Source organism: Salmo salar, chromosome ssa23, assembly GCF_905237065.1.
Source record: "Salmo salar chromosome ssa23, Ssal_v3.1, whole genome shotgun sequence".
Lineage (NCBI taxonomy): Eukaryota > Metazoa > Chordata > Actinopteri > Salmoniformes > Salmonidae > Salmo > Salmo salar.
Window position 1 is genome coordinate 49,995,211 of NC_059464.1, and position 23,300 is coordinate 50,018,510.

The window sequence follows — 23,300 nt, forward strand, 5'->3', positions numbered from 1 at the left end:
TCAGGGAGGTGACCAAGAACCTGATGGTCACTCTGACAGAGCTCCAGAGTTCCTCTGTGGAGATGGGAGATCCTTCCAGAAGAACAACCATCTCTACAGCACTCCACCAATCAGGCCTTTATGGTAGAGTGGCCAGACGGAAGCCACTCCTCAGTAAAAGGCACATGACAGCCCGCTTGGAGTTTGCCAAAATGCCCCCAATGACTCTCAGACCATGATAAACTAGATTCTCTGGTCTGATGAAACCAAGATGGAACTCTTTGGCCTGATTGCCAAGCATCACATCTGGAGGAAACCTGGCACCATCCCTACGGTGAAGCATGGTGGTGGCAGCATCATGCTGTAGGGATGTTTTTCAGGGGAAGGGACCGGGAGACTAGTCAGGATCGAGGCAATGATGAACGGAGCAAAGTACAGAGAGATCCTTGATGAAAACCTGCTCCAGAGCACTCAGGACCTCAGACTGGGGCGAAGGTTCACCTTCCAACAGGACAACGACCCTATGGATACAGCCAAGACAACGAAAGAGTGACTTTGGGATAAGTCTCTGAATGTCCTTGAGTGGCCCAGCCAGAGCCTGGACTTGAACCCGATCGAACATCTCTGGAGAGACCTGAGAATAGCTGTACAGCGATGCTCCCCATCCAGCCTGTAAGAGCTTGAGAGGATCTGCAGAGAAGAATGGGAGAAACTCCCCAAATACAGGTGTACCAAGCATGTAACGTCATACCCAAGACAATTTGAGGCTGTAATCGCTGTCAAAGGTGCTTCAACAAAGTACAGAGTAAAGGGACTGAATACATATGTAAATGTGATATTTCAGTTGTACATTTTTCATAAATGTGAAAGAATTTCTAAAAACCTGTTTTTGCTTTGTCATTATGGGGTATTGTGATGTCATTATGGGGTATTGTGATGTCATTATGGGGTATTGTGATGTCATTATGGGGTATTGTGATGTCATTATGGGGTATTGTGTGTAGATTTATTAGGAAATTGTTCTTTTTTTTATATCAATTTTAGAATAAGGCTGTAACGTAACAAAATGTGGAGTTTTGTCAAGGGGTCTGAATACCGAAATGCTCTGTATATAGTGAATATATTGTCTAAGGGGTATTGAAAATGATGCAGACAATTACATTGATAGAAGCCACAATCTATCTGCAATATTACCTTATTTTTTTTTAACGCTAGTTAGCGAATTTCTTCAAACTGCACGCAGAAACATACAAATGGTATCCAAGAGTTAATCTGATTCTGGGGAAGTAGGTAAAGGGTCACGTTGACAAAAAAAACAAAGCTTCAGGGTATTAAAAAAATTAATTAAGTAAAACACAAAATAATGAACACATTTCAGACCTTTACAGTTAGCACACTCAATGAGTTAGGGTGGGTAATGAAGGACAAAAGGTCACTATAACAACAGTAAACAAGCCTAATCGGTTAGAATACTGGGATCTGTAGTGTAGAAGCCTAAACGGTTAGAATACTGGGATCTGTAGTGTAGAAGCCTAAACGGTTAGAATACTGGGATCTGTAGTGTAGAAGCCTAAACGGTTAGAATACTGGGATCTGTAGTGTAGAAGCCTAAACGGTTAGAATACTGGGATCTGTAGTGTAGAAGCCTAAACGGTTAGAATACTGGATCTGTAGTGTAGAAGCCTAAACGGTTAGAATACTGGGATCTGTAGTGTAGAAGCCTAAACGGTTAGAATACTGGGATCTGTAGTGTAGAAGCCTAAACGGTTAGAATACTGGGATCTGTAGTGTAGAAGCCTAAACGGTTAGAATACTGGGATCTGTAGTGTAGAAGCCTAAACGGTTAGAATACTGGGATCTGTAGTGTAGAAGCCTAATCGGTTAGAATACTGGATCTGTAGTGTAGAAGCCTAATCGGTTAGAATACTGGGATCTGTAGTGTAGAAGCCTAATCGGTTAGAATACTGGGATCTGTAGTGTAGAAGCCTAAACGGTTAGAATACTGGGATCTGTAGTGTAGAAGCCTAAACGGTTAGAATACTGGGATCTGTAGTGTAGAAGCCTAAACGGTTAGAATACTGGGATCTGTAGTGTAGAAGCCTAAACGGTTAGAATACTGGATCTGTAGTGTAGAAGCCTAAACGGTTAGAATACTGGATCTGTAGTGTAGAAGCCTAAACGGTTAGAATACTGGATCTGTAGTGTAGAAGCCTAAACGGTTAGAATACTGGATCTGTAGTGTAGAAGCCTAAACGGTTAGAATACTGGATCTGTAGTGTAGAAGCCTAAACGGTTAGAATACTGGATCTGTAGTGTAGAAGCCTAAACGGTTAGAATACTGCATCTGTAGTGTAGAAGCCTAAACGGTTAGAATACTGGGATCTGTAGTGTAGAAGCCTAAACGGTTAGAATACTGGATCTGTAGTGTAGAAGCCTAAACGGTTAGAATACTGGGATCTGTAGTGTAGAAGCCTAAACGGTTAGAATACTGGGATCTGTAGTGTAGAAGCCTAAACGGTTAGAATACTGGATCTGTAGTGTAAAAGCCTAAACGGTTAGAATACTGGGATCTGTAGTGTAGAAGCCTAAACGGTTAGAATACTGGGATCTGTAGTGTAGAAGCCTAAACGGTTAGAATACTGGGATCTGTAGTGTAGAAGCCTAAACGGTTAGAATACTGGATCTGTAGTGTAGAAGCCTAAACGGTTAGAATACTGGGATCTGTAGTGTAGAACCCTAAACGGTTAGAATACTGGGATCTGTAGTGTAGAAGCCTAAACGGTTAGAATACTGGGATCTGTAGTGTAGAAGCCTAAACGGTTAGAATACTGGGATCTGTAGTGTAGAAGCCTAAACGGTTAGAATACTGGATCTGTAGTGTAGAAGCCTAAATGGTTAGAATACTGGATCTGTAGTGTAGAAGCCTAAACGGTTAGAATACTGGGATCTGTAGTGTAGAAGCCTAAACGGTTAGAATACTGGGATCTGTAGTGTAGAAGCCTAAACGGTTAGAATACTGGGATCTGTAGTGTAGAAGCCTAAACGGTTAGAATACTGGGATCTGTAGTGTAGAAGCCTAAACGGTTAGAATACTGGGATCTGTAGTGTAGAAGCCTAAACGGTTAGAATACTGGGATCTGTAGTGTAGAAGCCTAATCGGTTAGAATACTGGGATCTGTAGTGTAGAAGCCTAAACGGTTAGAATACTGGGATCTGTAGTGTAGAAGCCTAAACGGTTAGAATACTGGATCTGTAGTGTAGAAGACTAAACGGTTAGAATACTGGGATCTGTAGTGTAGAAGCCTAAACGGTTAGAATACTGGATCTGTAGTGTAGAAGCCTAAACGGTTAGAATACTGGGATCTGTAGTGTAGAAGCCTAAACGGTTAGAATACTGGGATCTGTAGTGTAGAAGCCTAATCGGTTAGAATACTGGGATCTGTAGTGTAGAAGCCTAAACGGTTAGAATACTGGATCTGTGGTGTAGAAGCCTAAACGGTTAGAATACTGGGATCTGTAGTGTAGAAACCTAAACGGTTAGAATACTGGGATCTGTAGTGTAGAAGCCTAATCGGTTAGAATACTGGATCTGTAGTGTAGAAGCCTAAACGGTTAGAATACTGGATCTGTGGTGTAGAAGCCTAAACGGTTAGAATACTGGGATCTGTAGTGTAGAAACCTAAACGGTTAGAATACTGGGATCTGTAGTGTAGAAGCCTAATCGGTTAGAATACTGGATCTGTAGTGTAGAAGCCTAAACGGTTAGAATACTGGGATCTGTAGTGTAGAAGCCTAAACGGTTAGAATACTGGATCTGTAGTGTAGAAGCCTAAACGGTTAGAATACTGGGATCTGTAGTGTAGAAGCCTAAACGGTTAGAATACTGGGATCTGTAGTGTAGAAGCCTAAACGGTTAGAATACTGGATCTGTAGTGTAGAAGCCTAATCGGTTAGAATACTGGGATCTGTAGTGTAGAAGCCTAAACGGTTAGAATACTGGATCTGTAGTGTAGAAGCCTAAACGGTTAGAATACTGGGATCTGTAGTGTAGAAGCCTAAACGGTTAGAATACTGGATCTGTAGGAGCAATGTATTTTAATCAGTTATGGTTTATTTGACCTTAAACATATTTATTAATAAAGTTCTCCATTTTTATTAAGCTATGAAGTGTTCCATGCTATGTACAGAACAAATAAGAGGGTATGTGCAGTAAATACTGTCTATAATCTAGATATTCACAATTATTCATCATGGCCTGTTGGCCAAGACGTACCTGGGAGGTCCATTTAATAGCCTAAATGGATTGGGACAGAAATAAAAAAAAAATTGTGTAGCAGCCCATATGGGACTGGCCTTCTCTCCTTAGAAGTGCACTCAGGGAGATAGGAAGGACTCAGGATAGCAGTGGACTCAGGGAGATAGGAAGGACTCAGGATAACAGTGGGCTCAGGGAGATAGGTAGGACTCAGGATAGCCGTAGACTCAGGGGAGATAGGTAGGACTCAGGATAGCAGTGGACCATGTCTCAGTACAGGGAGATAAGTAGGACTCAGGATAGCAGTGGACTCAGGGAGATTGGAAGGACTCAGGATAGCAGTGGACTCAGGGAGATAGGAAGGACTCGGGATAACAGTGGGCTCAGGGAGATAGGAAGGACTCAGGATAACAGTGGGCTCAGGGAGATAGGTAGGACTCAGGATAGCCGTAGACTCAGGGAGATAGGTAGGACTCAGGATAGCAGTGGACCATGTCTCAGTACAGGGAGATAGGTAGGACTCAGGATAGCAGTGGACTCAGGGAGATTGGAAGGACTCAGGATAGCAGTGGACTCAGGGAGATAGGAAGGACTCGGGATAACAGTGGGCTCAGGGAGATAGGAAGGACTCAGGATAACAGTGGGCTCAGGGAGATAGGTAGGACTCAGGATAGCTGTAGACTCAGGGAGATAGGTAGGACTCAGGATAGCAGTGGACCATGTCTCAGTACAGGGAGATAGGTAGGACTCAGGATAGCAGTGGACCATGTCTCAGTACAGGGAGATAGGTAGGACTCAGGATAGCAGTGGACTCAGGGAGATAGGTAGGACTCAGGATAGCAATGGACCATGTCTCAGTACAGCGAGATAAGTAGAACTCAGGATAGCAGTGGACCATGTCTCTGTACAGGGAGATAGGTAGGACTCAGGATAGCAGTGGACCATGTCTCAGTACAGGGAGATAGGTAGGACTCAGGATAGCAGTGGACTCAGGGAGATAGGTAGGACTCAGGATAGCAGTGGACCATGTCTCAGTACAGGGAGATAGGTAGGACTCAGGATAGCAGTGGACTCAGGGAGATTGGAAGGACTCAGGATAGCAGTGGACTCAGGGAGATAGGAAGGACTCGGGATAACAGTGGGCTCAGGGAGATAGGAAGGACTCAGGATAACAGTGGGCTCAGGGAGATAGGTAGGACTCAGGATAGCTGTAGACTCAGGGAGATAGGTAGGACTCAGGATAGCAGTGGACCATGTCTCAGTACAGGGAGATAGGTGGGACTCAGGATAGCAGTGGACCATGTCTCAGTACAGGGAGATAGGTAGGACTCAGGATAGCAGTGGACTCAGGGAGATAGGTAGGACTCAGGATAGCAGTGGACCATGTCTCAGTACAGGGAGATAAGTAGAACTCAGGATAGCAGTGGACCATGTCTCTGTACAGGGAGATAGGTAGGACTCAGGATAGCAGTGGACCATGTCTCAGTACAGGGAGATAAGTAGAACTCAGGATAGCAGTGGACCATGTCTCTGTACAGGGAGATAGGTAGGACTCAGGATAGCAGTGGACCATGTCTCAGTACAGGGAAATAGTAAGTGGAGACAGAGGAGAGGAATGGATTGAGTATAAAGGTCATTGCTGCCGGGTCTCAGTGGTCCTCTCTGTTCTGCTCTACTCCACCTCCTGAGCTCAGGGCCTATTGACTGTTATTATATGTTCTGAGGAGCCCATACCAATAGGGAAGGAAGGAGGGAGAGAGGGAGGATGATGGGGAGGGAGGGAGGATGATGGGAAGGAAGGAAGGATGATGGGGAGGAAAGGAAGGATAAAGGGGAGGAAAGGAAGGATGATGGGGAGGAAAGGAAGGATAAAGGGGAGGAAAGGAAAGAGAGAGGGAGGGAGGCAGGGAGGAGAGAAGGAAGGATGATGGGGAGGAAAGGAAGGATAAATTGTAGGAAAGGAAAGAGAGAGGGAGGGAGGCAGGGAGGGAGGAGAGAAGGAAAGATGATGGGGAGGGGAGGGAGGCAGGGGGGAGAGAAGGAAGGATGATGGGGAGGAAAGGAAGGATAAAGGGGAGGAAAGGAAAGAGAGAGGGAGGGAGGCAGGGAGGAGAGAAGGAAGGATGATGGGGAGGAAAGGAAGGATAAAGGGGAGGAAAGGAAAGAGAGAGTGAGGGAGGGAGGCAGGGAGGAGAGAAGGAAGGATGATGGGGAGGAAAGGAAAGAGAGAGGGAGGGAGGCAGGGAGGAGAGAAGGAAGGATGATGGGGAGGACAGGAAGGATAAAGGGGAGGAAAGGAAAGAGAGAGGGAGGGAGGCAGGGAGGAGAGAAGGAAGGATGATGGGGAGGAAAGGAAGGATAAAGGGGAGGAAAGGAAAGAGAGAGGGAGGGAGGCAGGGAGGAGAGAAGGAAGGATGATGGGGAGGAAAGGAAGGATAAAGGGGAGGAAAGGAAAGAGAGAGGGAGAGAGGCAGGGAGGAGACAAGGAAGTGTGATGGGGAGGAAAGGAAGGATAAAGGGGAGGAAAGGAAAGAGAGAGGGAGGGAGGCAGGGAGGAGAGAAGGAAGGATGATGGGGAGGAAAGGAAAGAGAGAGTGAGGGAGGGAGGCAGGGAGGGAGGAGAGAAGGAAGGATGATGGGGAGGAAATGAAAGAGAGAGGGAGGGAGGCAGGGAGGAGAGAAGGAAGGATGATGGGGAGGAAAGGAAAGAGAGAGAGAGGGAGGGAGGCAGGGAGGAGAGAAGGAAGGATGGAGGGGAGGGGAGGGAGGGAGGGAGGGATCTCACATTCTGAACACTGTACAGGTTTGGAGAGTCTAGGCCATCTGTCTGGGTTAATTGAGTCACCAGGGTGCAGCAGGGCTGGAGGGCTGAGGGAGGGCTGAGTGCTCCCCAACTCAGACGGGCTTAGCAGAGTGCAGGCCTGGTGGCTGAGAGGACCTGCATGTGGAGAGACACACTGAGGACAGGGACAGGAGGGAACAGGATAGAACTATGAGGCTAGCTGGGTGGAGATGAGGATGGAGAGACACACAGGACAAGAGGAGGGGACCTCACTGGAGAGAGACATACAGGACAAGAGGAGGGGACCTATTAACCTGGAGAGTGACAGAGAGGGTAGTATTAACCTGGAGAGTGACAGAGAGGGTAGTAGTTAACCTGGAGAGTGACAGAGAGGGTAGGATTAACCTGGAGAGTGACAGAGAGGGTAGTATTAACCAGGAGAGTGACAGAGAGGGTAGTATTAACCTGGAGAGTGACAGAGAGGGTAGTATTAACCTGCAGAGTGACAGAGAGGGTAGTATTAACCTGGAGAGTGACAGAGAGGGTAGTATTAACTTGGAGAGTGACAGAGAGGGTAGTATTAACCTGGAGAGTGACAGAGAGGGTAGCATTAACCTGGAGAGTGACAGAGAGGGTAGTATTAACCTGCAGAGTGACAGAGAGGGTAGCATTAACCTGGAGAGTGACAGAGAGGGGGATCTGTGAATGGACAGAGCAATAGAGAGCGAGAAAGGGAGAGATCACGATTGAGAAAGAGAGAGAAGAGAAGAGATACAGTACAGTACAGAGAGAAGTGGAAAGAGTGGGGGAGAAAGAATCCCTACCTACAGAGAGAGAGATAATGTTGACTTGCTGATAGATATAATAAACAGGGCTACACCAGGCTACAGCAGCTACACCAGGCTACAGCTGCAACACCAGGCTACAGCAGGCTACAGCTGCAACACCAGGCTACAGCAGCTACACCAGGCTACACCATGCAACACCAGGCTACACCAGGCTACAGCTGCAACACCAGGCTACAGCAGCTACACCAGGCTACACCATGCAACACCAGGCTACACCAGGCTACAGCTGCAACACCAGGCTACACCAGGCTACAGCAGCTACACCAGGCTACACCATGCTATACCAGGCTACAGCTGCAACACCAGGCTACACCAGGCTACAGCTGCAACACCAGGCTACAGCAGCTACACCAGGCTACACCATGCAACACCAGGCTACACCAGGCTACAGCTGCAACACCAGGCTACACCAGGCTACAGCAGCTACACCAGGCTACACCATGCTATACCAGGCTACAGCTGCAACACCAGGCTACACCAGGCTACAGCAGCTACACCAGGTTACAGCAGGCTACACCAGGTTACAGCAGGCTACACCAGGTTACAGCAGCTACACCAGGCTACAGCAGCTACACCAGGTTACAGCAGCTACACCAGGTTACACCAGGCTACAGCAGCTACACCAGGCTACAGCAGCTACACCAGGCTACAGAAGCTACACCAGGCTACACCAGGTTACACCAGGTTACAGCAGCTACACCAGGTTACAGCAGCTACACCAGGTTACACCAGGTTACAGAAGCTACACCAGGCTACATCAGCAACACCGGTTACAGCAGCTACACCAGGTTACACCAGGCTACAGCAGCTACACCAGGCTACAGCAGCTACACCAGGTTACACCAGGCTACACCAGGCTACAGCAGGCTACAGCAGCTACACCAGGCTACAGCAGCAACACCAGTCTACAGCAGCTACACCAGGCTACACCAGGTTACAGCAGCTACACCAGGTTACAGCAGCTACACCAGGCTACACCAGGTTACAGCAGCTACACCAGGCTACAGCAGCTACACCAGGCTACAGCAGCTACACCAGGCTACAGCTGCAACACCAGGCTACAGCAGCTACACCAGGCTACACCATGCAACACCAGGCTACACCAGGCTACAGCAGCTACACCAGGTTACAGCAGGCTACACCAGGTTACAGCAGCTACACCAGGCTACAGCAGCTACACCAGGCTACAGCTGCAACACCAGGCTACAGCAGCTACACCAGGCTACACCATGCTATACCAGGCTACAACAGGCTACACCAGGCTACAGCTGCAACACCAGGCTACAGCAGCTACACCAGGCTACACCATGCTATACCAGGCTACACCAGGCTACACCAGGCTACAGCTGCAACACCAGGCTACACCAGGCTACACCAGGCTACAGCAGGCTACACCAGGCTACAGCAGGCTACACCAGGCTACAGCAGCTACACCAGGCTACACCAGGCTACACCAGGTTACAGCAGCTACACCAGGCTACACCAGGCTACACCAGGCTACAGCAGCTACACCAGGTTACAGCAGCTACACCAGGTTACAGCAGGCTACACTAGGCTACAGCAGCTACACCAGGCTACACCAGGCTACACCAGGCTACACCAGGTTACAGCAGCTACACCAGGCTACAGCAGCTACACCAGGTTACACCAGGTTACAGCAGGCTACACCAGGCTACAGCAGGTTACACCAGGCTACAGCAGGCTACACCAGGCTACAGCAGCTACACCAGGCTATACCAGGCTACACCAGGTTACAGCAGCTACACCAGGCTACACCAGGCTACACCAGGCTACAGCAGCTACACCAGGTTACAGCAGCTACACCAGGTTACAGCAGGCTACACTAGGCTACAGCAGCTACACCAGGCTACACCAGGCTACACCAGGCTACACCAGGTTACAGCAGCTACACCAGGCTACAGCAGCTACACCAGGTTACACCAGGTTACAGCAGGCTACACCAGGATACAGCAGCTACACCAGGCTACAGCAGCTTATGGAGTTATCATATTATAACCTCGCCATTGGAAGGGCTTAACCTTGTGATAAAATAGCACAGCTGGAATATGAAAATAAATAATTCCTTTTTAGATGAATTTGCATGTGTGTGTGTGTGTGTGTGTGTGTTGCTCAGCTCTAATTGGGTGGTGGGACCTCTAACCCTCCTCTGAAGAGACTTGACACTGGCTTCCTCTCTTTCCTCTCCTCCTCCTCTCCCTCTCCTCCCTCCTCTCCTCCCTTGCCAGCCTGTCGAAGGGTCTGTGTTTGTCATGATGAGGCTCAAAGAGGCATGTTCTCTCTGAATTTATTGGCTGACAATAAAGAGAGCGAGCCACTCCATGCCTGTGACCCAAAAGACATTCTATTCCCTTCATAGTCCCTAGGGGCCCTGGTCAGACACTCTATTCCCTTCACAGTCCCTAGGGGCCCTGGTCAGACACTCTATTCCCTTTATAGTCCCTAGGGGCCCTGGTCAGGCACTCTATTCCCCTCATAGTCCCTAGGGGCCCTGGTCAGGCACTCTATTCCCTTCATAGTCCCTAGGGGCCCTGGTCAGACACTCTATTCCCTTCATAGTTCCTAGGGGCCCTGGTCAAAATACACTCTATTCCCTTCACAGTCCCTAGGGGCCCTGGTCAGACACTCTATTCCCTTTATAGTCCCTAGGGGCCCTGGTCAGACACTCTATTCCCTTCATAGTCCCTAGGGGCCCTGGTCAGACACTCTATTCCCTTTATAGTCCCTAGGGGCCCTGGTCAGACACTCTATTCCCTTCATAGTCCCTAGGGGCCCTGGTCAAAAGACACTCTATTCCCTTCACAGTCCCTAGGGGCCCTGGTCAGACACTCTATTCCCTTTATAGTTCCTAGGGGCCCTGGTCAAAATACACTCTATTCCCTTCACAGTCCCTAGGGGCCCTGGTCAGACACTCTATTCCCTTCATAGTTCCTAGGGGCCCTGGTCAAAATACACTCTATTCCCTTCACAGTCCCTAGGGGCCCTGGTCAGACACTCTATTCCCTTCACAGTCCCTAGGGGCCCTGGTCAGACACTCTATTCCCTTCATAGTTCCTAGGGGCCCTGGTCAAAATACACTCTATTCCCTTCACAGTCCCTAGGGGCCCTGGTCAGACACTCTATTCCCTTCATAGTCCCTAGGGGCCCTGGTCAGACACTCTATTCCCTTCATAGTCCCTAGGGGCCCTGGTCAGACACTCTATTCCCTTTATAGTCCCTAGGGGCCCTGGTCAGAGACTCTATTCCCTTCATAGTCCCTAGGGGCCCTGGTCAGACACTCTATTCCCTTCATAGTCCCTAGGGGCCCTGGTCAGACACTCTATTCCTTTTATAGTCCCTAGGGGCCCTGGTCAGACACTCTATTCCCTTCATAGTCCCTAGGGGCCCTGGTCAGACACTCTATTCCCTTCATAGTCCCTAGGGGCCCTGGTCAGACACTCTATTCCCTTCATAGTCCCTAGGGGCCCTGGTCAAAAGACACTCTATTCCCTTCATAGTCCCTAAGGGCCCTTGTCAGACACTCTATTCCTTTTATAGTCCCTAGGGGCCCTGGTCAGACACTCTATTCCCTTTATAGTTCCTAGGGGCCCTGGTCAAAATACACTCTATTCCCTTCACAGTCCCTAGGGGCCCTGGTCAGACACTCTATTCCCTTCATAGTTCCTAGGGGCCCTGGTCAAAATACACTCTATTCCCTTCACAGTCCCTAGGGGCCCTGGTCAGACACTCTATTCCCTTCACAGTCCCTAGGGGCCCTGGTCAGACACTCTATTCCCTTCATAGTTCCTAGGGGCCCTGGTCAAAATACACTCTATTCCCTTCACAGTCCCTAGGGGCCCTGGTCAGACACTCTATTCCCTTCATAGTCCCTAGGGGCCCTGGTCAGACACTCTATTCCCTTCACAGTCCCTAGGGGCCCTAGTCAGACACTCTATTCCCTTCACAGTCCCTAGGGGCCCTGGTCAGACACTCTATTCCCTTCACAGTCCCTAGGGGCCCTGGTCAGACACTCTATTCCCTTTATAGTTCCTAGGGGCCCTGGTCAGAGACTCTATTCCCTTCATAGTCCCTAGGGGCCCTGGTCAGACACTCTATTCCCTTCATAGTCCCTAGGGGCCCTGGTCAGACACTCTATTCCTTTTATAGTCCCTAGGGGCCCTGGTCAGACACTCTATTCCTTTTATAGTCCCTAGGGGCCCTGGTCAGACACTCTATTCCCTTCATAGTCCCTAGGGGCCCTGGTCAGACACTCTATTCCCTTCATAGTCCCTAGGGGCCCTGGTCAAAAGACACTCTATTCCCTTCATAGTCCCTAAGGGCCCTTGTCAGACACTCTATTCCTTTTATAGTCCCTAGGGGCCCTGGTCAGACACTCTATTCCCTTCATAGTCCCTAGGGGCCCTGGTCAGACACTCTATTCCCTTCATAGTCCCTAGGGGCCCTGGTCAGACACTCTATTCCCTTCACAGTCCCTAGGGGCCCTGGTCAGACACTCTATTCCCTTTATAGTCCCTAGGGGCCCTGGTCAGACACTCTATTCCCTTTATAGTTCCTAGGGGCCCTGGTCAGACACTCTATTCCCTTCATAGTTCCTAGGGGCCCTGGTCAAAAGACACTCTATTCCCTTCATAGTCCCTAGGGGCCCTGGTCAGACACTCTATTCCCTTCATAGTTCCTAGGGGCCCTGGTCAAAAGACACTCTATTCCCTTCATAGTTCCTAGGGGCCCTGGTCAGACACTCTATTCCCTTCATAGTCCCTAGGGGCCCTGGTCAGACACTCTATTCCCTTCATAGTCCCTAGGGGCCCTGGTCAAAAGACACTATATTCCCTTCATAGTCCCTAAGGGCCCTTGTCAGACACTCTATTCCTTTTATAGTCCCTAGGGGCCCTGGTCAGACACTCTATTCCCTTCATAGTCCCTAGGGGCCCTGGTCAGACACTCTATTCCCTTCATAGTCCCTAGGGGCCCTAGTCAGACACTCTATTCCCTTCATAGTCCCTAGGGGCCCTGGTCAGGCACTCTATTCCCTTCATAGTCCCTAGGGGCCCTGGTCAAAAGACACTCTATTCCCTTCATAGTCCCTAGCGGCCCTTGTCAAAAGCAGTGCACTATAAAGGGAATAGGGTTTAATTTAAGATGCATGCCTTATTCTGCCGGGTCTAGAAAGAACCGAACAGTCTCTGAATCAAGCCTCACTTTGAAGTTCAGTCTGCATGTTCTCGACTAACACCCTCCCTTTCTGCCTTCCTTCCCATCCTCCCTCCCCTCACCATCCCTTAGCCCTCTTGACTCTCCCCCTCAAAGGACTGTTTCTGACTAACTCACCTCTCTTCCTCTCTTCCTCCACCACCACCACCACCACCTCTCCTCGCCCTTCTGCCTCCCCCCTCAAAGGGTATCCAGGTACTGTACTATACTGTGTGAGGATTGCCCCCCCCCCCCCAGAGAGATTAGCTGTTCTTTAATTCAAAAGTATTGCCCTTAATGTGGTTTTAATGGTCATATATCCCAGCTGCTCTGCTCTCTGAGGCTCTCTCTTCTCTGTCAAAGTACATCTCAAATGAGCTGTCTCTCTCTCTCTCTCTCTCTGGAACAGAGGGAAAGGCTGGAGGAGCATGAAAGGATGATTTGTGGGTGTCTTTTGGGATGAGCATTTGATATTTTCTTCCACTGTTCAAGTACTCTCATGATTTTTTTTTGGGGGGGGGAGAGTACTCGATAACTCCAATGGAGGGGGGGGACGGACTATTTTTAGAACAGAAGGACCTCACTGGATACGGTGTTTCTGCTTTGCTGCTCAGAGTAGAGGGTCAGAGGGATAGAAGGGTTTGTGTATCCATCTTCATGTTTGCTTTGCTGTCTATGTACAGTACCAGTCGAAGTTTGGACACACCTACTCTTTTTTAAACTATTTTCTACATTGTAAAATAATAGTGAAGACATCAAAACTATGAAATAACACATATCGAATCATTTATTAACCAAAAAAAAGTGTTAAATAAATCTAAATATATTTCAGATTTTAGATTCTTCAAAGTAGCCACCTTTTTGCCTTGATGACAGCATTGCACACCACACTCTTGGCATTCTCTCAACCAGCTTCATGAGGAATGCTTTTCCAACAGTCTTGAAGGAGTTCCCACATATGCTGAGCACTTGTTTGGCTGCTTTTCCTTCACTCTGTGGTCCAACTCATCCCAAACCATCTCAAATTGGGTTGAGGTCGGGTGATTGTGGAGGCCAGGTCATCTGATGCAGCACTCTCCTTCCTGGACAAACAGCAAAAGCTTTGGTGGCTACTTTTGAAGAATCTCAAATATAAAATAGATTTTGATTTGTTTAACCATTTTTTTGGTTACTACATGATTCCATATGTGTTATTTCATCGTTTTACAATGTAGAAAACAGTAAAAAAATAAAGAAAACCCCAGCCCTACTCCCTACTCCCTAGCCCTACCCCTAGCCCTACTCCCTAGCCCTACTCCCTAGCCCTACTCCCTAGCCCTACTCCCTAGCCCTACTCCCCAGCCCTACTCCCTAGCCCTACTCCCCAGCCCTACTCCCCAGCCCTACTCCCTAGCCCTACTCCCTAGCCCTACTCCCCAGCCCTACTCCCTAGCCCTACTCCCTAGCCCTACTCCCCAGCCCTACTCCCTAGCCCTACTCCCCAGCCCTACTCCCTAGCCCTACTCCCTAGCCCTACTCCCTAGCCCTACTCCCTAGCCCTACCCCTAGCCCTACTCCCCTAGCCCTACTCCCCAGCCCTACTCCCCAGCCCTACTCCCTAGCCCTACCCCCTAGCCCTACTCCCTAGCCCTACTCCCTAGCCCTACTCCCCAGCCCTACTCCCCAGCCCCTACTCCCTAGCCCTACTCCCCAGCCCTACCCCCTAGCCCTACTCCCTAGCCCTACTCCCTAGCCCTACTCCCTAGCCCTACTCCCCAGCCCTACCCCCCAGCCCTACTCCCTAGCCCTACTCCCTACTCCCTAGCCCTACTCCCTAGCCCTACTCCCCAGCCCTACCCCCTAGCCCTACTCCCTAGCCCTACTCCCCTAGCCCTACTCCCTAGCCCTACTCCCCAGCCCTACACCCTAGCCCGACCCCCTAGCCCTACTCCCTAGCCCTACTCCCTAGCCCTACTCCCCAGCCCTACTCCCCAGCCCTACTCCCTAGCCCCTACTCCCTAGCCCTACTCCCTAGCCCTACTCCCTAGCCCTACTCCCTAGCCCTACTCCCCAGCCCTACCCCCTAGCCCTACTCCCTAGCCCTACTCCCTAGCCCTACTCCCCAGCCCTACCCCCCTAGCCCTACTCCCTAGCCCCTACTCCCTAGCCCTACTCCCCAGCCCCTACCCCCTAGCCCTACTCCCTAGCCCTACTCCCTAGCCCTACTCCCTAGCCCTACTCCCTAGCCCTACTCCCCAGCCCTACCCCCTAGCCCTACTCCCTAGCCCTACTCCCCAGCCCTACTCCCCAGCCCTACTCCCTAGCCCTACTCCCTAGCCCTACTCCCTAGCCCTACTCCCTAGCCCTACTCCCTAGCCCTACTCCCCAGCCCTACTCCCTACTCCCTAGCCCTACTCCCCAGCCCTACTCCCTAGCCCTACTCCCCAGCCCTACTCCCTAGCCCTACTCCCTACTCCCTAGCCCTACTCCCTAGCCCTACTCCCTAGCCCTACCCCCTAGCCCTACTCCCTATCCCTACTCCCTAGCCCTACTCCCCAGCCCTACTCCCTAGCCCTACTCCCTACTCCCTAGCCCTACTCCCTAGCCCTACTCCCTAGCCCTACTCCCTAGCCCTACTCCCTAGCCCTACTCCCTAGCCCTACCCCCTAGCCCTACTCCCTAGCCCTACTCCCCAGCCCTACTCCCCAGCCCTACTCCCTAGCCCTACTCCCTAGCCCTACCCCCTAGCCCTACTCCCTAGCCCTACTCCCTAGCCCTACTCCCCAGCCCTACTCTCCAGCCCTACTCCCTAGCCCTACTCCCTAGCCCTACTCCCCAGCCCTACCCCCTAGCCCTACTCCCCTAGCCCTACTCCCTAGCCCTACTCCCTAGCCCTACTCCCCAGCCCCTACCCCCTAGCCCTACTCCCTAGCCCTACTCCTCCCTAGCCCTACTCCCTAGCCCTACTCCCCAGCCCTACCCCCCAGCCCTACCCCCCTAGCCCTACTCCCCTAGCCCTACTCCCTAGCCCTACTCCCTAGCCCTACTCCCTAGCCCTACTCCCCAGCCCTACCCCTAGCCCTACCCCCTAGCCCTACTCCCTAGCCCTACTCCCTAGCCCTACTCCCCTAGCCCTACTCCCCAGCCCTACTCCCTAGCCCTACTCCCTGTTCCCTAGCCCTACTCCCTAGCCCTACTCCCTAGCCCTACTCCCTAGCCCTACTCCCCAGCCCTACCCCCTAGCCCTACTCCCTAGCCCCTACTCCCCAGCCCTACTCCCCAGCCCTACCCCTAGCCCTACTCCCTAGCCCTACTCCCTAGCCCTACTCCCCAGCCCTACCCCCTAGCCCCTACTCCCTAGCCCCCTCCCTAGCCCTACTCCCTAGCCCTACTCCCTAGCCCTACTCCCCAGCCCTACTCCCTAGCCCTACTCCCTAGCCCTACTCCCCTAGCCCTACTCCCTAGCCCTACTCCCCCAGCCCCTACTCCCTAGCCCTACTCCCCTACTCCCTAGCCCTACTCCCTAGCCCTACTCCCTAGCCCTACTCCCTAGCCTTACTCCCCAGCCCTACCCCTAGCCCCTACTCCCTAGCCCTACTCCCTAGCCCTACTCCCCAGCCCTACCCCCTAGCCCTACTCCCTAGCCCTACTCCCTAGCCCTACTCCCCAGCCCTACCCCCTTGCCCTACTCCCTAGCCCTCTCCCCTAGCCCTACTCCCTAGCCCTACTCCCTAGCCCTACTCCCTAGCCCTACTCCCTAGCCCTACTCCCCAGCCCTACCCCTAGCCCTACTCCCTAGCACTACTCCCTAGCCCTACTCCCCAGCCCTACCCCTAGCCCTACTCCCTAGCCCCTACTCCCTAGCCCTACTCCCCAGCCCTACCCCCTAGCCCTACTCCCTAGCCCTACTCCCCAGCCCTACTCCCTACTCCTAGCCCTACTCCCCAGCCCTACTCCCTAGCCCTACTCCCCAGCCCTACTCCCCTAGCCCTACTCCCTACTCCCTAGCCCTACTCCCTAGCCCTACTCCCCAGCCCCTACCCCCTAGCCCTACTCCCTATCCCTACTCCCTAGCCCTACTCCCCAGCCCTACTCCCTAGCCCTACTCCCTACTCCCTAGCCGTACTCCCTAGCCCTACTCCCTAGCCCTACTCCCTAGCCCTACTCCCTAGCCCTACCCCCTAGCCCTACTCCCTAGCCCTACTCCCCCAGCCCTACTCCCCAGCCCTACTCCCTAGCCCTACTCCCTAGCCCTACTCCCTAGCCCTACCCCCTAGCCCTACTCCCTAGCCCTACTCCCTAGCCCTACTCCCCAGCCCTACTCTCAGCCCTACTCCCTAGCCCTACTCCCTAGCCCTACTCCCCAGCCCTACCCCCTAGCCCTACTCCCTAGCCCTACTCCCTAGCCCTACTCCCTAGCCCTACTCCCCAGCCCTACCCCCTAGCCCTACTCCCTAGCCCTACTCCCTACTCCCTAGCCCTACTCCCTAGCCCTACTCCCCAGCCCTACCCCCCAGCCCTACCCCCTAGCCCTACTCCCTAGCCCTACTCCCTAGCCCTACTCCCCTAGCCCTACTCCCCTAGCCCTACTCCCCAGCCCCTACCCCCCTAGCCCTACTCCCTAGCCCTACTCCCTAGCCCTACTCCCCAGCCCTACTCCCCTAGCTCCCTATTCCCTCCCCTAGCCCTACTCCCTAGCCCTACTCCCTAGCCCTACTCCCCAGCCCTACCCCCTAGCCCTACTCCCTAGCCCTACTCCCCAGCCCTACTCCCCAGCCCTACCCCCTAGCCCTACTCCCTAGCCCTACTCCCTAGCCCTACTCCCCAGCCCTACCCCCTAGCCCTACTCCCTAGCCCTACTCCCTAGCCCTACTCCCCTAGCCCTACTCCCCCAGCCCTACTCCCTAGCCCCTACTCCCTAGCCCTACTCCCAGCCCCTACCCCTAGCCCTACCCCCTAGCCCTACTCCCTAGCCCTACTCCCTAGCCCTACTCCCCAGCCCCTACCCCCTAGCCCTACTCCCTAGCCCTACTCCCTAGCCCTACTCCCCAGCCCTACCCCCTAGCCCTACTCCCTAGCCCTACTCCCCAGCCCTACTCCCTACTCCCTAGCCCTACTCCCCAGCCCCTACCCCCAGCCCCTACTCGCTAGCCCTACTCCCTAGCCCCTACTCCCTAGCCCTACTCCCTAACCCTACCCCCTAGCCCTACTCCCTAGCCCTACTCCCTAGCCCTACTCCCCTAGCCCTACTCCCCAGCCCCTACTCCCTAGCCCTACTCCCCTACTCCCTAGCCCTACTCCCTAGCCCTACTCCCCAGCCCTACCCCCTAGCCCTACTCCCTAGCCCTACTCCCTAGCCCTACTCCCCAGCCCTACTCCCTAGCCCTACTCCCTACTCCCTAGCCCTACTCCCTAGCCCTACTCCCTAGCCCGACTCCCTAGCCCTACTGCCTAGCCCTACTCCCTACTCCCTAGCCCTACTCCCTAGCCCGACTCCCTAGCCCTACTCCCTACTCCCTAGCCCTACTCCCTACTCCCTAGCCCGACTCCCTACTCCCTACTCCCTAGCCCGACTCCCTAGCCCTACTCTCCAGCCCTACTCCCTAGCCCTACTCCCTAGCCCTACTCCCTAGCCCTACTCCCTACTCCCCAGCCCTACTCCCTAGCCCTACTCCCTACTCCCCAGCCCTACTCCCTAGCCCTACTCCCTACTCCCTAGCCCGACTCCCTAGCCCTAGTCCCTACTCCCTAGCCCGACTCCCTAGCCCTACTCCCTACTTCGTAGCCCGACTCCCTAGCCCTACTCCCTACTCCCTAGCCCTACTGCCTAGCCCTACTCCCTACTCCCCAGCCCTGCTGCCTAGCCCTACTCCCTAGCCCTACTCCCTAGCCCTACTCCCTAGCCCTACTCCCTACTCCCTAGCCCACTCCCTAGCCCTACTCCCTACTCCCCAGCCCTACTCCCCAGCCCTACTCCCTACTCCCTAGCCCTACTCCCTACTCCCTAGCCCTACTCCCTACTCCCTAGCTCTACTCCCTACTCCCCAGCCCTACTCCCTACTCCCCAGCCCTACTCCCCAGCCCTACTCCCTACTCCCCAGCCCTACAGGTATCCACTGTGTCAGTGTGTGTCCTCAGGGGTTCTGAGTGTGTGTGTGTGTGTGTGTGTGTGTGTGTGTGTGTGTGTGTGTGTGTGTGTGTGTGTGTGTGTGTGTGTGTGTGTGTGTGTGTGTGTGTGTGTGTACAGGTATCCGGTGTGTCAGTGTGTGTCCTCAGGGGTTCTGATTGTGTGTGTGTGTGTGTGTGTGTGTACACAGGTATCCGGTGTGACAGTGTGTGTCCTCAGGGGTTGTGGGGTCCAAACTGCTCCGTCACTTGTTCCTGTCAGAATAGAGGATCGTGCTCACCTGAGGACGGCGCCTGTTTCTGTTCCCCGGGGTACAGAGGGACCTCCTGCAAGAGAAGTATGTACATTTACATTTAACATTTTAGTCATTTAGCAGACGCTCTTATCCAGAGCGACTTACAGTCGTGAATGTATACATTTCATATATTTTTTTATTTATTTTTATTTAAGAAAAAAGTACTGGTCCCCAGTGGGAATCGAACCCACAACCCTGCCGTTGCAAACACCATGCTCTACCAACTGAGCCACCGGGGTCACATGTACCTTGACCTTTAACCCTAACTAGCACCTGGGTTAATTGTTGTTACTCATTTGAGTATTATTATTTGAGTATTATTATTTGAGTATTATTATTATTATTATACGCATAACATGATGGTTGTTGATCGTTGCTAGACAGCCATTTTCAGTTCTTGCCGTAGATTTTCAAGGTGATTTTTAAGTCAAAACTGTAACTAATCAACTCAGGAACATTCAATGTCGTCTTGGTAAGTAACTCCAGTCTGTATTTGGCCTTGTGTTTTAGGTTACTGTCCTGCTGAAAGGTGAATTTGTCTCCCAGTTTCTGTTGGAAAGCAGACTGAACCAAGGGGTTTTCCTCTAGGATTTTGCCTGTGCTTTAACTCTATTCCGTTTTTTTTTCATAACAATATAAACTCATTAGTCCTTTAATGATGACAAGCATACCCATAACATGATGCAGCCACCACCGTGCTTGAAAATATGAAGAGTTGTACTGAGTAATGTGTTGTTTGAATTTGCTCTAAATATATAACACTTTGTATTTAGGACGTAAAGTTAATTTGCCACATTTGTTACGGTTTTAATTTAGTGCCTTATTGCAAACAGGAGGGACCTTACAGATAATTTTGTGGGATACAGAGATGGAATAGTCATTTAAAAATCATGTTAAACACTTTTTAAGACTTGTTAAGCATATGTTTACTCCTGAACTCGTTTAGGCTTGATATATCCAAGGAGTTGAATACTAATTGACTCAAGACATTTCAGCTTTTCATTTTTTATTCATTTGTAAAAAATAAATAAAAAAAAATGTCTAAAATCATAATTCCACTTTGACATTATGTGTTATTCTGTATAGACCAGTGAGACAGAATATCAATGTAATCCATGTTTTTAATTCAGGCTGTAACAACAACAACACAAATGTCAAATGTGGGAAAAAGGTAAACGGGTTTGAAGACTCTCTGAAGGCAGTGTAGGGAATAGGCTGCTATTTAGGACGTGGTCCCTTGTCTCAGCCTCGTAGTCCCTTGTCTGAGCCTCGTAGTCCCTTGTCTGAGCCTCGTAGTCCCTTGTCTGAGCCTCGTCAGTCCCTTGTCTCAGCCTCGTAGTCCCTTGTCTGAGCCTCGTCAGTCCCTTGTCTCAGCCTCGTAGTCCCTTGTCTGAGCCTCGTAGTCCCTTGTCTGAGCCTCGTAGTCCCTTGTCTGAGCCTCGTCAGTCCCTTGTCTCAGCCTCGTAGTCCCTTGTCTGAGCCTCGTAGTCCCTTGTCTGAGCCTCGTCAGTCCCTTGTCTCAGCCTCGTAGTCCCTTGTCTCAGCCTCGTAGTCCCTTGTCTGAGCCTGTAGTCCCTTGTCTCAGCCTCGTCAGTCCCTTGTCTCAGCCTCGTCAGTCCCTTGTCTCAGCCTCGTCAGTCCCTTGTCTCAGCCTCGTAGTCCCTTGTCTCAGCCTCGTAGTCCCTTGTCTCAGCCTCGTCAGTCCCTTGTCTCAGCCTCGTCAGTCCCTTGTCTCAGCCTCGTAGTCCCTTGTCTCAGCCTCGTCAGTCCCTTGTCTCAGCCTCGTCAGTCCCTTGTCTCAGCCTCGTAGTCCCTTGTCTCAGCCTCATAGTCCCTTGTCTGAGCCTCGTCAGTCCCACAGAGTGAGGGTAGGAGTGTGTTCCCTGCCTCTCCCCGGGCTCTGATTGGGAGTGGGGGAGGGTTTCCTCTATGTATCTCTATGTTATTAACCCCACGGAGTGCTGATTGGCTGGAAGACTGTGGCTTTTATACCCTGTCTCTCCCTCTGAGTGGCTTGGGGTCTTGGGAGTCTTGGCCGCCTAGGATTCTCTTGTATCTTCTGTTCTCTGCTGGGGCTTCTCTCTGGCTCAATTCACTGATTAGCTGTGATCTTCACGGGGCAAACCTGTAAACATCAGACAAAGTGGAATTTAAACAGCGAGAGAAGTGGAGAGTTGGGATTGAAGTGTGGGCCACATGGCGTGTGTGTCTGTCTGGGCCGTGATTAAAGTGGAATTTAACAGAGAGGGAGACACAATCACACATGCCATGTGTCTGTTTAGAGATGATTCATGTCCCTCTGTTAGAACTGTTGTCTTCATTACTAAGAAACAATGTGGACAGACTTAACCACTCAGACCTGTTGTCTTCATTACTAAGAGACAAGGTGGACAGACACAACCACTCAGTCTAAAGGGCTATGAAAGCCAATCAAGGTTTTAAATGAAGATCAATGACGATAACGTGAGAGGTGGAGACAGGATTGACAAACAAGAATACAGACTGACTAGCAAGCCAGTTATTTTGTTCCCTGATGTTTTTGCAGTGTTATTGAATATAGTGGATAGTATTTAGTCAAATGTATTGTGTTTAGAACAGTAGAATGGATGGTGGTGCCAGTACAATGCTTCCTCGGTATGTTAAAACAGTAGAATGGATGGTGGTGCCAGTACATTGCTTCCTCGGTATGTTAAAACAGTAAAATGGATGGTGGTGCCAGTACATTTTAGTCAGTACAATGCTTCCCCGGTATGTTAGAACAGTAAAATGGATGGCGGTGCCAGTACAACGCTTCCTCGGTATGTTAGAACAGTAGAATGGATGACGGTGCCAGTACAACGCTTCCTCGGTATGTTAAAACAGTAAAATGGATGGCGGTGCCAGTACAATGCTTCCTCGGTATGTTAGAACAGTAGAATGGATGGTGGTGCCAGTACAATGCTTCCTCGGTATGTTAGAACAGTAGAATGGATGGTGGTGCCAGTACAATGCTTCCTCGGTATGTTAGAACAGTAGAATGGATGGTGGTGCCAGTACAATGCTTCCCCGGGTATGTTAGAACAGTAGAATGGATGGCGGTGCCAGTACAATGCTTCCTCGGTATCTTGTTAGATATATCAGATGCGTTAGTCTTGGCTTTACCACGCCAGAAAAGTAAATTTCAAAACAATATTTGATTATCTTGTACTTTTGAATAGAACTGACAGTGATGTTTAAAAAGGAAATGTACTTGAAAATTACTTCTTATTCATAGTTGTATTTGTTAAACTGCTTTAATACATTAATGCATTAGATTAAATGGTCTTTCATGATTGTCCTGACTGTTTAGTCATTCTGTTTCAAACGATAGGAATAACTGGAATGATTAGAGTTTTATTTGTGTCCCTCTTTCTCTCTCCTCCTCCTCCTCCTCCTCTCCTCTCCTCTCCTCTCCTCTCCTCTCCTCTCCTCTCCTCTCCTCTCCTCTCCTCTCCTCTCCTCTCCTTAGTCTGTTCTCCTGGGTTCTATGGGCACCGCTGTAGCCAGGCATGTCCACAGTGTGTCCACAGCTCTGGCTCGTGCCATCATGTGACTGGTCACTGTGACTGTCTGTCCGGCTTCTATGGCTCCCTGTGCAACCAAGGCAAGTAGCCCTCCTCTCCTCCTGTCCCTTCTGTCTGTAACCAAGGCAAGTAACCCTCCTCTCCTCCTGTCCCTTCTGTCTGTAACCAAGGCAAGTAACCCTCCTCTCCTCCTGTCCCTTCTGTCTGTAACCAAGGCAAGTAACCCTCTTCTCCTCCTGTCCCTTCTGTCTGTAACCAAGGCAAGTAACCCTCTTCTCCTCCTGT

The 23,300-nt window shown here is 51.2% G+C and overlaps 1 protein-coding gene across 1 annotated transcript in view; it reads left to right on the plus strand.

The window, feature by feature from the left end:
• The window catches only part of megf11 (multiple EGF-like-domains 11), a 324,903-nt gene that overhangs the window by 229,409 nt on the left and 72,194 nt on the right, over window positions 1-23,300 (plus strand). The window contains exons 11-12 of the mRNA XM_045706373.1: window positions 19,369-19,515; window positions 22,961-23,095. Coding sequence (XP_045562329.1) covers window positions 19,369-19,515; window positions 22,961-23,095 — 282 coding nt within the window. The remainder of the gene's footprint in view (window positions 1-19,368; window positions 19,516-22,960; window positions 23,096-23,300) is intronic.